The sequence below is a fragment of the Phyllobates terribilis genome, unplaced genomic scaffold (assembly GCF_046119375.1).
Source record: "Phyllobates terribilis strain yellow unplaced genomic scaffold, ASM4611937v1 Scaffold_1__5_contigs__length_1240528914, whole genome shotgun sequence".
Classification (NCBI taxonomy): Eukaryota; Metazoa; Chordata; class Amphibia; order Anura; family Dendrobatidae; genus Phyllobates; species Phyllobates terribilis.
The window spans coordinates 946,107,280-946,121,583 of record NW_027362761.1 but is presented as its reverse complement, the minus strand read 5'-3'; the positions used below and the strand labels follow the sequence as shown (position 1 = coordinate 946,121,583).

Genomic DNA, 14,304 nt, shown 5'->3' with positions numbered 1-14,304 from the left:
AATATTAGTAAATTATATAACTTACTATTTTAAGCACATTTAAGAATATTTTTTTTAACTAACAACATCTTTGTAGGGTTCCTGTCACTTCCGGTAACTTTTCATAATAAACTGTCAAGTGTGTGTACATGAGGAATAACATTATTTTTGCTCATTATATGACTTGCATTTTACACCCGTTTTCCCTTATGCAGACTCTATCTCTAATTTTCTCTAATCTAGTGGGTGGGGAGACTAGCTGTATATGGAGACTAGCTGTATAGTGTCTCCCATACACATTGCACACTGCCATGATTGATTCCAGCTCTTCTTTCTTTGTGTAACACATGTTCAAAAGCAGCAACAGTATGGAGGACAATATACAGTAGCATGGAGGATATTATACAGCTATTCTGAGCTGTGTGACTGTGAATCCAGCACTGTACTGAGATATAACAGCTGCTTAAAACTGCAACACAAGTCTGTGTGTGTCTCACTGGGCTGACCACTCCTTAATCATTCTCCTACCTTTCCTCTCCATAGTGTATAAATAACAGAGGGTGTAACCTGACTCCTCACTGGGCCTCTTGCTTAGAACAAGACAGATGTTAAGTGTTTTCTTTAGAGTAAATGATGAAGTCAGGAGGAGGAGAAGAAATTCCTCATAAATGGAGAAAGAAGCATATTTTTCTGATGAGATGTTACAAAGTTTCTTATATTCGCTCATACTATTGATTTAAGCAAAGTCTGTTGAAATCACAGAGACTATTTAACTTGGTCACTAGTGTGACTATAAGACAACGGCACATAGGTGTAACAATAAAAGGAGTTTCTGCTGCATCCTGATGGCATGGACTGTACAGCAAGAGGATGTGGCAAGCAAGCATTCACTGAATTGTTGGCACATGTGATTTTTTTTGACAGTCCATGGAGGTCTAGACAGAAAAGGGAAAAGCAAGTGTGCTGTTAACATTTACCAAAGTTTTCTATGCAGATAGAACATTTGTTCCAATGTAGGCTTTTATGTGGTCTATGGGGCATAAAGACTCTTATGATGATAAACTCGGATCGTGAAGGCTGTGGCTATTACATAAATGCTAATCTTTTTTATAATGCTAATCTCGATAAGGAACTTTTGACATCGCGACTCAGAAAACAAGATGTTTTCCTTCCTGTTATCAGCCATTAAGCCTTTAAAGAATTGATCTCTGTACTGGGCTGGTTACTGATTATAAAGTGTTTTTCTGGCCTGTGTGCCCATCGCACACCTCTGCTCTGCCTCCCTTACAAAGAGGAATCTCAGTCGTTCCATCGAGCAAGTCAACAGTTTATTGGAGAAAACACGCAAGCCTCTTCTTTCATTGGTCTCAGGGGGCGAGCCTCTGCCCACAGCAGCTGAGTCACTTGTCAGTACACTGGTCTCTGTGTGCTGAGAGAGCACGTTGCATTTATACTACATACGGCATATGCCTAGAAGTAATTCATATTTTACCTTAAGGCATGAGCCCTTTTTAGTTTGAAAATTTGTCAGGCAACCTGCTTCAGTGGAGCGTGGTTCTTTACCCTGCCATTCCTTTACTGATTATTGTCAGTATGTCATATGGACCCCGAGAGAGTGCCCAATACAGTTATTACATCAATCATACCATGTGTGATGATCAACAGGAATATGGTCACATATCAGATCACAAAGTAGAGCTTATGTACCCAGTGAGACCACTGGACACAGGGCTATCCCAAATTATGCTTCATGCTTATACAACTTACTATATGTACACTACTCAGCATTGAAAGTGTGACGCCGAAAAGGAAAAGTCTTGGAATTCTGCAAATCACAGGATAGTGTTAATGATATGCAAATAATGAAAAACATTTTAAAAACATCTCAGTTTATTCACATTTGAGTATGAGCGCTACATGCAGAATTACACCCATTTATACACCTTAATATGTTATTAATAAGGTTATTAATGGTTGTCTGAGGACTGTTCTGCGATGCTGAATGCACTTGGGCGCGCAAATCATCAAGATCCGCTGCTGGCAGCTACCTTTACAACTGCTGATCAATGATTTCCCAGATGTGCTTGATAGGAGAAAGTCCAGAGATGCTGCAGGCAATGGTAGGATGTTTAAGCCATGTAGAGTATTCACAGTAGCATGAGCAACATGTGGCCTAGTGTTGTCTTGTTAAAAAATGGCTTCTGAAACTTTTTGGAGAAATTTCCACACCAGTGGTCCCATGATTGATACATTCTGTACTGCTGTGCAGTTGTACGTCACATACCAAGCCTAAGGAATCAAACAGTATACACACAAATAATCTGAAAGCATTTTCATGAAATTGGGTTACGAACCCGATGTCCAGTTACGGGTGTCCCATTGACCTCACGCCACTGTTCTCAAAGGCTATCATGAAGCACAGCAAGATGGCAATGGAAGCTGGAATGGAGGTTTATCCTTTTCATTTATTGTATCCAAAACAAAACCGGGACTAATGATAACTGGAGATTGATCACCATATGAGTAATACTATGATGAGGCATTTATATGGGAATGTCACACTAGTTCTACATCCGGGATTATGGTGCTGGGTGGCATAATATAGAGTAAACCCACCCATCTAATCTTCATTCCCAGTAAACTATACTTAATAGTGTTAAATTGATTTGGTCATGGAACTAGTAGACATTGGTCATTTCTTCAGTGTCCCGGAAGCTGTTTTTCAACATGTCATCTCCAGTTGCTTGTGTTGCTGTAAGAAGTCTGCATGGTTTAAATATGTTACCATCTCCGGACTTGTCTCCCATCTACCACAACTGGGACTTCATAAGTAGGCAATTACAAAGGGAGCTGCCAGCAGCGGATCTTGATGATTTCCGTGCCCAAGTGCATTCAGGGTGACAGAACATTCCTCAGAGAACCATTAATAACCATTGATAGCAGCTAAGGTGTGTAGTACGTGTATTTCTGCTCGTAGCGCTCAAACTTGATCCTTAATAAATCGAGATGTTTTTATAATTTTGTTTACCCTGTTTCATCATTTATATAATATTAACATATCTATCGATCCTTTTATGACCATAATTCCATAACTTTTCCTTCTTGGTGTTGCAATTTCAATGCAGAGTAGTATGTATTTTAAAAGTGGCTTTCTAAAGTATTTATTTGTTGCAAAGAATGCATTGGAACTAAAAAAAAAATTACATGTATTTATAAACCATTTGTTCAATATTAATTTACCTTCAATGTAAAGGTTTAAAGAGGTTGTGTTATCTTCTTAAAATGGATAAAATTGTAAAGTGCTTGTAAAACAAAAACAACTTTGAAATTTACCTCTTATTAAAGGGAACTTGTCACGTGGAAAAATGCTATTAACCTGGATATATGGGGTTAATCTCCAGGTTAGTAGCGTTCTGAACCTGCCCGGCGCCTGCGCTTTGAGCCCTGCTGCCGAGAGGAAATTAACTTTATTACTACCTGCAGCATTCGGTGGTCAGTCACTGGGGTGGCGCCGCTCTGTATATAGAGAGCGGCATTGGTAAAAATGCCCCGACACTGACTGATACCGTGCTGTCAGTCAGTGCCGCGGGTGCGATGCCAACCCCATGTCTGAACACTGCCGGAGGGAAAAAATTTAATTTCCTACCGGCAGCAGGCGCCAGGCAGATTCAGAAGGCTATTAACCAGAAGATTAACCCCATATCCGCAGGTTAATAGCATTTTTTCACTTGACAGGTTTCCTTAAAGGATCTTCACCATTTTCAAGAAAGGAGGAATTTTTTATTTTACTACGCATTGTGTAGGCTACCAGTCACCGCTGCAGTCTATCAGACATCTCCAGTCTCCTAGACAAGGAGTGCAGTGCTTGAAAGCTCTGCTATAGAGCTTGCATGTGCTGCTTTGAAGCTGGCCTGAATGCTGGAACCAGTTGGCTCCAGTGTTGCTGTGCTCTTCCCATGCTGCAGAGACAAAGCTGCCTCTGCTTCCAGCATGGAAAAATGGACATTTCCAGATAGCTTAGCAGTCATGCTGCAGGCCCGAACTGTCAATCCTCAGGAATGATCTGATCCAGAAGGAACAGTATTAGACAAACCTATCATTTTCTTAGCATGTTTACATCATGTTACTATGGTCAAACTCAGAAAGACATACTTCTTTCTCCCATTGGTTACAACTCTCTACATGTTGTATAATATATACAGTATATATCAAAAAGGTCAACAAATTGCAACTCCCAATTCATATGGTATTTAACAAACAAAGTCGCGCTACATAAGCCCTGTTTAAAGGAAGATTAAATACAGATTTGTTAAAATAAATTCATTTTTATTTCAATAATTTAAAAAGACTTTTTTTAAAAAAATTCAAAAACAGGTACCTTTAGATTTCACCAATTCAAATCTCCATACTGGCTAATGTTTAATACAATGAATTATCTCTTATATAACATGCAAAAAGTCTGTGGCACCTCTATTACACTCTCTCCCTAACAATAAAGTGCTGAAAACAATTTGATCTAATCCCCTCTTAATCCAAAAATAAAGTGCAAGTGCGTAAAAAGGAGATTTCTCACTCAATATTTAGAGAAACAAGCTAAAATGACTATACTTGTAGGTATAAGTGCATAAGTGTTTAATATAATTACCAAAAGTATACCTTTTTTCTCAAAAGTTAGGGGAATGTGAGAAACAGCACACAACACTTGGTAATGTCATTGATGGGGAGCTATGCATATAGAGACAGTTGTATTTATACTATCATTAGGCATGAATTGTAAAGAGAGTACTTACATGTTAAGTATTGGTATCGTTATACAGCCTGTAGGGATGTGAAGGAAATCTATAGATTAACATGTAAGTACTCTCTTTACAATTCATGCCTAATGATAGTATAAATACAACTGTCTCTATATGCATAGCTCCTCTAGCTACTTCTCCTCTCCATAGAGTATTAAAGTAGCGAGTGTAATTTGATCCCTCACTGAAGACAAATTTGCAGACAAATTTGAGCAGTTTTTGAGAGGGAACGATCCATGCAGAGGACAAAGAGTGACTGATAAGAAGGGAAAGAGACATTTTTCTGTCATAAGATACATTAAAGTTTAAATCTTCATTTGTAGTATTAGTTTATGGGGGAAAAAAAGTTTAGCTACTATTTAAATTGCTTTACTGAATCCCAGTTCCCTTTGTATTGCATACATAATGGATCACGTACATTCTCTAATATTGTATTAGATGGCGTTTGGGAAGTAAAATTAGATTGGATATGCTGAAAAAATGAGAATCCAATCTCTAGTCTCTAAATGACTTCTACATTATTATTTTCATAGTTTGACTGACTACATGGGGTCCTGCTGAAATCCTTTCTCATGATGAAAAGATGTATGGGCAGCATGGTGACTCAGTGGTTAGCACTGTGGCTTTGCAGCACTGGGGTCCTGGGTTCAAATCCCACCAAGGACAACATCTGCAAGGAGTTTGTATGTTCTCCCCGTGTTTGTGAGATTCCACCACCTTACACTCAGTCTCCAAAGACACATTGATAGGGAATTTAGATTGTGAGCCACAATAGGGACAATGATGATGATGATGTCTGTAATGCGCTGCAGAAGTAATGGCGCTATAAAAGTGAGTAACTAAAAGATACACCAAATATTCCATTTAATTTGCTATGGTGCGTACTGTACTTGTTAGTAGAGAGGGGCAGCATCTCCGAGTCTAATATTCTTGTAACTATATTCAGCTGTATACAGAATATTTAAAAAGTTGACTCCAATCCTCAATGTTTTTTTGGTAGTTTTATCTCAGTTGTATAAATGAGATACAAATAGTATAAGACAACTTCAAAATAGCCTAGAACAATAGCAAAAATAGAAGTGACTTACCAAAAAGGACAACTTTTATGATGGCACAATAATTTATTATCACTCATAGCAGATGTATTGTGAAGCACATGGTAGTGGAGGATATGAAACAACGCAGACACCAACTTTCTGCCACAAAAAACCTTTACATTAAGATGATTCACCTCCGATTAATAAATATTCTCTGTCTTCTTATACGATCATTATCCTCCTTCCGATCATTGCAGGGAGGAGTCCCGGTCAGGGGTGTGCGGCGTCTGGACCTGTCACAGGTAAGGCCTGCTCCTCCTCCTCCTGAGCATCTCACCTTGGTGTGACGTCACATCAGTCTGACAATATATAAGGAGCGCTGATGAATGGGTTGGTGCAGAGGGAAATCTCCCAGTGAGATCAAGAGAAGACCATCTCTCTCCAGTGTGACCAGTAAGTATGAGCATTACATTACCCTAAGATACTAGAAGGGAAATGTCATTAACTTGTAAATCATTACCTCTTGTAAGCTTGGCTAGTAGACATGCAGATTTCTAGTGATTAAGTGTTTGCTGGTATTGAATTTTTTTTTCCTCAATGCAAGAGACATTTTTGCAGTAATATAACATTTTTCAGTAAGCAAAATTTTGGGAATTACTACTACTTCTCAATTATGTTATTTTTAAATAATTTTTTACTTTTTTTAATCACAGCTTGAAAGTCATCTAATCAAAATGGTTGGACTGAGACCCTCTGACATCCCCCCTACACCAGCTGTAAAGTTCATCGGTGCTGGCACTGCGGCATGCATAGCTGACCTCTTCACATTCCCCCTGGATACAGCAAAAGTCAGACTACAGGTAAGAGCACCATATAGTTTTGGGTCTAATCAGAGATCTTAATAAACAATCCAGCTTAATCACAGACCTTATAAATTTATGATTAATACCCATGCATGAAGTCATTGAGTTACATAGTTACATTGGTTGAAAAAAGATCTAGGTCCATCAAGTTCAACCTTCCTCCCCAATTGTTCATTTCGTCACAAATTTAACTATAACCCACAATGTTATGTGTACTGAAGAAATCATCCAGCCCTTTTTTAAAGCTGTTATATTGTCTGCCATTACTACCTCTTGTGGTCGGCATTTCACAGTCTGACTGCTCTAACTGTAAAGAACCCTTTCCTGTTTAGCTGCCGGAATTGCCTTTCTTCCACCCGTAATGAGTGCCCCCTGGTCCTTAGTATGGGTTTTCGAAGGAATAACCATAGGAAACTATGTAGTGCACCCAATACAAAAACTCTACATACTTTAAAATATGGCATTGTTTAATCTGTGATCCCCAAACCTCTTTTTAGTATTTTACTCATATTCTATTCTTGGAACATAGGCTGACAACCTAGACATCCCAAAATGTCATTCTATAACATAGTTGTTTTTTTTTCCATATGTTCCATTAATCTTGTTTCTTAGTTTTCATCCTTTAGTCTAGATGCTAAACTACTAATCTTTGTGCTACTTCCAAAATATTCACTTACCCTAATGATCAAGTAATGTAGATGCCACCAAAGTTCTGTGTATCCGTCACACAGAAAATAAATCTAAAAAAATGTGTATTTTTATTCAGATTCAAGGAGAATCAACAGGGGCAATCAATGGAATCCGTTACAAAGGCGTTTTTGGCACCATAAGTACAATTGTGAAGACCGAGGGACCCAAAAGCCTCTACAATGGACTAGTGGCCGGACTGCAAAGACAAATGAGTTTTGCTTCCATTAGAATTGGGCTCTATGATACAGTCAAAGTGTTCTACACCAATGGAAAAGAGAGTAAGTCTATAAGCGGCCACATATGAGCTAGGAAACATTCACACTCTTGTTACATTTCTGCCATTATATCTTATGTTGTGTAGACATGTGGGTGATCGTAGTGTATTCTTGTTGTAGAAGCTGGGATTGTGAGCAGAATCCTTGCTGGATGCACGACAGGAGCACTGGCCGTTACAGTCGCCCAGCCAACTGATGTGGTAAAAGTCCGATTCCAAGCCCAGGCCAATCTCCGCGGGGTAAAGAGGAGATACAATGGTACTATGGATGCATACAAAACCATTGCAAGGCAAGAAGGAATGAAAGGCCTTTGGAAAGGTACAAAATATACAAGTAATATACAGTGATACAGTGATGTTATTTATATTCCTAAGAAGAATTTCTCAATAAAAGTTTTCCAAATGGACATTAGTCTTCAATTATAAGAGAATGTACAAAATAAGTATTTTACAATATTAACAAATTATTATTTTTTCCATCTTTTTCTTTTTAAACAGGAACATTTCCAAATGTGACAAGAAATGCAATAGTCAACTGCACTGAACTGGTGACCTATGACTTAATAAAGGAATCATTGCTGCAGTACAAACTATTGACAGGTAACTACTGTCATACTGAAGTCTCACTATTAGCATTATTGGTGTGTCCGCAGTAGGGGCAGACTATAGTTATGAAGTAGGAGATGCTCATATTTCAAACTATTATTTAAATTTCCCATTGCCTAAATGATCCCATCTGCAGTGCGGTACCGAAATGATCACAATTAAAAGGAACCTGGCAACTGATTCATTCTGCCCAGCATGAATCAATAGCCTGGTCCATTATTGCAACCATGTATGTTTCACACTGAAAAGCTACAGCCGGGGACAGTTCAACAAGGATGTCTAGCCTAAGAGGCAGGTCCCTGATGGTTTCTCTCCGCCCCGCTAGCCTAGTCTGACAGGTCTCTGTCTGTACACACACATATGGAAAGACCTGTCCGTCTAGGGAAGCGGGACAGGGAGAGTCCGTAGGAGACCCTTATTGGACTATTCATCGCATAACATGTATGTTTCACTCTGAAAAGCTGCAGCCGGGGACAGTTCAAGGAGGATGTCTAGTCTAAGAAGCACGTCCCTGATGGTTTCTCTCCGCCCGCTCGCTTAGACTGACAGGTCTCTGTCTGTACACACACATATGGAGAGACCTGTCAGTCTAGGGAAGCGGGGCAGGGAGAGTCCGTAGGAGACCCTTATTGGACTATTCATCACATAACATGTATGTTTCACACTGAAAAGCTACAGCCGGGGACAGTTCAACAAGGATGTCTAGCCTAAGAGGCAGGTCCCTGATGGTTTCTCTCCGCCCCGCTAGCCTAGTCTGACAGGTCTCTGTCTGTACACACACATATGGAAAGACCTGTCCATCTAGGGAAGCGGGACAGGGAGAGTCCGTAGGAGACCCTTATTGGACTATTCATCGCATAACATGTATGTTTCACTCTGAAAAGCTGCAGCCGGGGACAGTTCAAGGAGGATGTCTAGTCTAAGAAGCACGTCCCTGATGGTTTCTCTCCGCCCACTCGCTTAGACTGACAGGTCTCTGTCTGTACACACACATATGGAGAGACCTGTCAGTCTAGGGAAGCGGGGCAGGGAGAGTCCGTAGGAGACCCTTATTGGACTATTCATCACATAACATGTATGTTTCACACTGAAAAGCTACAGCCGGGGACAGTTCAACAAGGATGTCTAGTCTAAGAAGCACGTCCCTGATGGTTTCTCTCCGCCCCGCTGGCCTAGTCTGACAGGTCTCTGTCTGTACACACACATATGGAAAGACCTGTCAGTCTAGGGAAGCGGGGCAGGGAGAGTCCGTAGGAGACCCTTATAGGACTATTCATCGCATAACATTATGTTTCACACTGAAAAGCTGCAGCCGGGGACAGTTCAAGGAGGATGTCTAGTCTAAGAAGCACGTCCCTGATGGTTTCTCTCCGCCCCGCTGGCCTAGTCTGACAGGTCTCTGTCTGTACACACACATATGGAAAGACCTGTCAGTCTAGGGAAGCGGGGCAGGGAGAGTCCGTAGGAGACCCTTATTGGACTATTCATCGCATAACATGTATGTTTCACTCTGAAAAGCTGCAGCCGGGGACAGTTCAAGGAGGATGTCTAGTCTAAGAAGCACGTCCCTGATGGTTTCTCTCCGCCCGCTCGCTTAGACTGACAGGTCTCTGTCTGTACACACACATATGGAGAGACCTGTCAGTCTAGGGAAGCGGGGCAGGGAGAGTCCGTAGGAGACCCTTATTGGACTATTCATCACATAACATGTATGTTTCACACTGAAAAACTACAGCCGGGGACAGTTCAACAAGGATGTCTAGTCTAAGAAGCACGTCCCTGATGGTTTCTCTCCGCCCGCTGGCCTAGTCTGACAGGTCTCTGTCTGTACACACACATATGGAAAGACCTGTCCATCTAGGGAAGCGGGACAGGGAGAGTCCGTAGGAGACCCTTATTGGACTATTCATCGCATAACATGTATGTTTCACTCTGAAAAGCTGCAGCCGGGGACAGTTCAAGGAGGATGTCTAGTCTAAGAAGCACGTCCCTGATGGTTTCTCTCCGCCCACTCGCTTAGACTGACAGGTCTCTGTCTGTACACACACATATGGAGAGACCTGTCAGTCTAGGGAAGCGGGGCAGGGAGAGTCCGTAGGAGACCCTTATTGGACTATTCATCACATAACATGTATGTTTCACACTGAAAAGCTACAGCCGGGGACAGTTCAACAAGGATGTCTAGTCTAAGAAGCACGTCCCTGATGGTTTCTCTCCGCCCCGCTGGCCTAGTCTGACAGGTCTCTGTCTGTACACACACATATGGAAAGACCTGTCAGTCTAGGGAAGCGGGGCAGGGAGAGTCCGTAGGAGACCCTTATAGGACTATTCATCGCATAACATTATGTTTCACACTGAAAAGCTGCAGCCGGGGACAGTTCAAGGAGGATGTCTAGTCTAAGAAGCACGTCCCTGATGGTTTCTCTCCGCCCCGCTGGCCTAGTCTGACAGGTCTCTGTCTGTACACACACATATGGAAAGACCTGTCAGTCTAGGGAAGCGGGGCAGGGAGAGTCCGTAGGAGACCCTTATTGGACTATTCATCGCATAACATGTATGTTTCACTCTGAAAAGCTGCAGCCGGGGACAGTTCAAGGAGGATGTCTAGTCTAAGAAGCACGTCCCTGATGGTTTCTCTCCGCCCGCTCGCTTAGACTGACAGGTCTCTGTCTGTACACACACATATGGAGAGACCTGTCAGTCTAGGGAAGCGGGGCAGGGAGAGTCCGTAGGAGACCCTTATTGGACTATTCATCGCATAACATTATGTTTCACACTGAAAAGCTGCAGCCGGGGACAGTTCAAGGAGGATGTCTAGTCTAAGAAGCACGTCCCTGATGGTTTCTCTCCGCCCCGCTGGCCTAGTCTGACAGGTCTCTGTCTGTACACACACATATGGAGAGACCTGTCAGTCAAGGAAGCGGGACAGGGAGAGTCCACAGGAGACTTCTCGGACTAATCATCACAGTCACATCTTCCCTATCCAGCTCTCAGAGCATTTCTCTAAAACTCTGCATAAACCATACATGGCTGCAATAACAGAGCCGGTCTTTGATTCATCCCAGTTTTGAATACTCAACATGTATAATGTACACTCTATATTGTTCTGCACTATTCCTATAATGCAACAGGCAGCATATTATTTTATAGTGGAGATACATCTATTATTAGTATTGCATATTAGTTGCTGCTGGCTAGTTCATATAGTTATGCGTTGACCTCATATACAGAATATTTTTGGGGACGTATTGTAAGGAAGAAACCCCAGGGCTACAGTATACTATCGATGTTGATGTGATTTCTGTGTTATAACATATCGCCTTGGTGTTTCGTAGATAACCTCCCTTGCCATTTTGTATCTGCCTTTGGAGCCGGGTTTTGTACTACCGTTATTGCTTCCCCAGTTGATGTGGTAAAGACCAGATACATGAATTCTCCACCCGGACAGTACAAGTCAGCCATAAACTGTGCATGGACCATGCTTACCAAGGAGGGACCTACTGCCTTTTATAAAGGGTAATTATCCATGTGTAAGAAGCTTCTACATTACAGAGATGATAGAAGACGCAAACACAAGATTTTTCAGAATCTTATGGCATTTTTATCTCATTACAGGTTTGTCCCATCTTTCTTGAGGTTGGGATCCTGGAATGTCGTCATGTTTGTGTCTTATGAGCAACTGAAGAGAGCAATGATGATGTCCAGACAAAGAGTCGAATACGCAGTATGAAAAACCTAAGGGCCAGAATATAGACCGAGACTGACTACAAAGAAATATACTAATATGACCGAGCACATCCACCCTAATACATTATACATGTATCTACTGAAGGAGTGGGAAAAGATGACTGTAATCAGGCAAACACAGGCGCCTAAGGAACATGTGTCCTTAAAATAGGTGTAGAAGTCTAATATAGTATTCCTGTGTACGGTATATTGGTAGCATACAGTGCGCACATCTGTCCTGTAACACCAGAATACTGTTCTATAAAGGCGGGAAAGTAAATATATTGTCCTAGAAGAAAGCCATATCATTAATTGCAGAAGCTGGTTCTTCTAATTAAAAAGATTATAGGGCTCAAAAAATAATTTAATGGTATGTTCACATATTGTGGATTTTCCATGCAGAATTGTGAGTGGAAATTTTGCAGTGTACTAGTACAATGCCAGCTAAGTAGATGAGGCTCCAACAAATCTCAACTACTCGTTGCTGGAAACTTATGAGCGTAAATTGACAAGCAGAGTAGATTTTAAATGCAACGCAAAGGGTGAAATCTGTGTCAAGTCTGCATATAATACATGCAGATAAACGGCGGAGGAACATATCCTAATATACTAATCGGTATGTATCTCGTCCAGCTGTTGCTTGGCCCTGTTCCCAGCCAGGGGAGACCCATAAACAGCACAATTTGTTAAAGGCTTAGATGCACTTTAATTTGTATGCAATTTTCAGCAATCCAGATTTATTTCATATATTTTTCTGTACGTTTATATTTATTTCAAATTGGAAAATAAGCAGAATAAATGACTTTATTTTTTAATAAAACCATGTGTGTTTACTATTTATAACAAATATATGAATATAGAATACTCAAAGGAAATCTGTCCCCAAGGTTTTGCTGCCTTATCAGTATGAGAGCAGAAACCATGATTCCAGTGCGGTGTCATTTACTGGACTTCTTGCTGTAGTTTTGATAAAACACTGATTTATCTGCTGCAGATCTGCTAGTCTTCTCAGTGATAAGATCCTGCCATGTAGTCTTTCTTATTAATGAGCACCAACTATCCTCACACCCCACCACTGATTTGTGGTTTTCAGCCTATGCATAGTGTATGCAGAAAGCTGTCCATTAATGGTTAGGGAAGGGTTATACAGAGCTCATCAAGAGGGCTAGCAGAGTAGCAGTAGATTCATCAAAACTAGAGCAAGCAGCCCAGTAAGTCACTCAGTGCTGAATTCAGGGTCTCTGCTCCTACTTTATTCTGGCCTCAGATCGGGAGGCATAAACCAGATTCCTTCGAAGCAGGAAAGCTCTGATTATGCTAGCATCTATTCTCATGTGTAACTTGGGGATAGAGATGGTAAAGCAAATTAGCCCTCTCCTAGGAGAGAAAACTCTTACTAGTGCCACCTAAGGTAGCTACTCTGAAAGTCAGGCTTTCATTAGGAATACCAGCAAATAATGGGGGCTTAGTCCAAATACAGACATTAGCTCTCTCCAAGAAAAAAACAAAACTAGCTCGCTAGAGCAAGAGGGGAGATAGTGTAAGACATTGACTTGCTACTAGCTTTCTCGAGCCTTGTAACATGACTAGTCGTTATCTACAAACATCTGTTTCAGGATGGAGAGAGAAGAGTGAGGTTTAACAGGCTGATGAAAAAGCTGTGTTAATGTAGCTTACTAACAAAAATGGTGTGCACACAAAGACAAGTTTTCTATAACTTTATATAACAAAGCCCAATTGTGGCACTATATGCATTGCCTTTTCCTCTGAAAGTAACAATACCAAGGAAGATTAAAGGGGTTGTCCAGTATTTTTACATTAATGGCCTATCTTTAACATAGGTCATCAATATCAGATTAGTAGGCATGTAATCAGTAGCGGAACTGCACAGCACAGCGCCTTCACCATATAGTGGCCATGGGTGGGTACTGCACATTTACCCCTATTTGAATAAATAGGGGTGGATCTGCAGTACCCCACTGCAGCCACTATGAAATGACAGAATTGTGCTTTTCAGCACCATGAACAGTGTTGCACCCTTATCGATTTGACATTGATGACCTATCAATCAATTTAACTATTCAATATGGAGCAAGTTGGATTGTTGTAAACATTTTCACCACCTTTTGAACATTTTATTGTCTCATCTCAGGGTCTGGTTCTAATCAGACTCTACAAATAAAGGCAATCTTTGTTTAGGTGAATTTTAACCTGCTTTTACGATGCTGTGACAATTAGGGCTCGTGCAGAGGACCATTTTAATCGGACGAGTGCTATACGTGGTTTTGACAGATAGCACTTGTACCCATGTCATTCTATGGGACAGTGCATAT

The 14,304-nt window shown here is 41.1% G+C and overlaps 1 protein-coding gene across 1 annotated transcript; it reads left to right on the top strand.

The window, feature by feature from the left end:
- Positions 1 to 6,142: 6,142 nt before the first annotated feature.
- On the top strand, positions 6,143 to 12,791 carry UCP1 (uncoupling protein 1). Its single transcript, XM_073642052.1, has 7 exons — positions 6,143 to 6,265; positions 6,526 to 6,672; positions 7,442 to 7,643; positions 7,761 to 7,958; positions 8,138 to 8,239; positions 11,581 to 11,761; positions 11,861 to 12,791. Exons 2-7 carry the CDS (start codon positions 6,547 to 6,549, stop codon positions 11,973 to 11,975), a joined length of 924 nt encoding a protein of 307 aa, XP_073498153.1. The 5' UTR covers positions 6,143 to 6,265; positions 6,526 to 6,546; the 3' UTR covers positions 11,976 to 12,791.
- Positions 12,792 to 14,304: the final 1,513 nt, after the last annotated feature.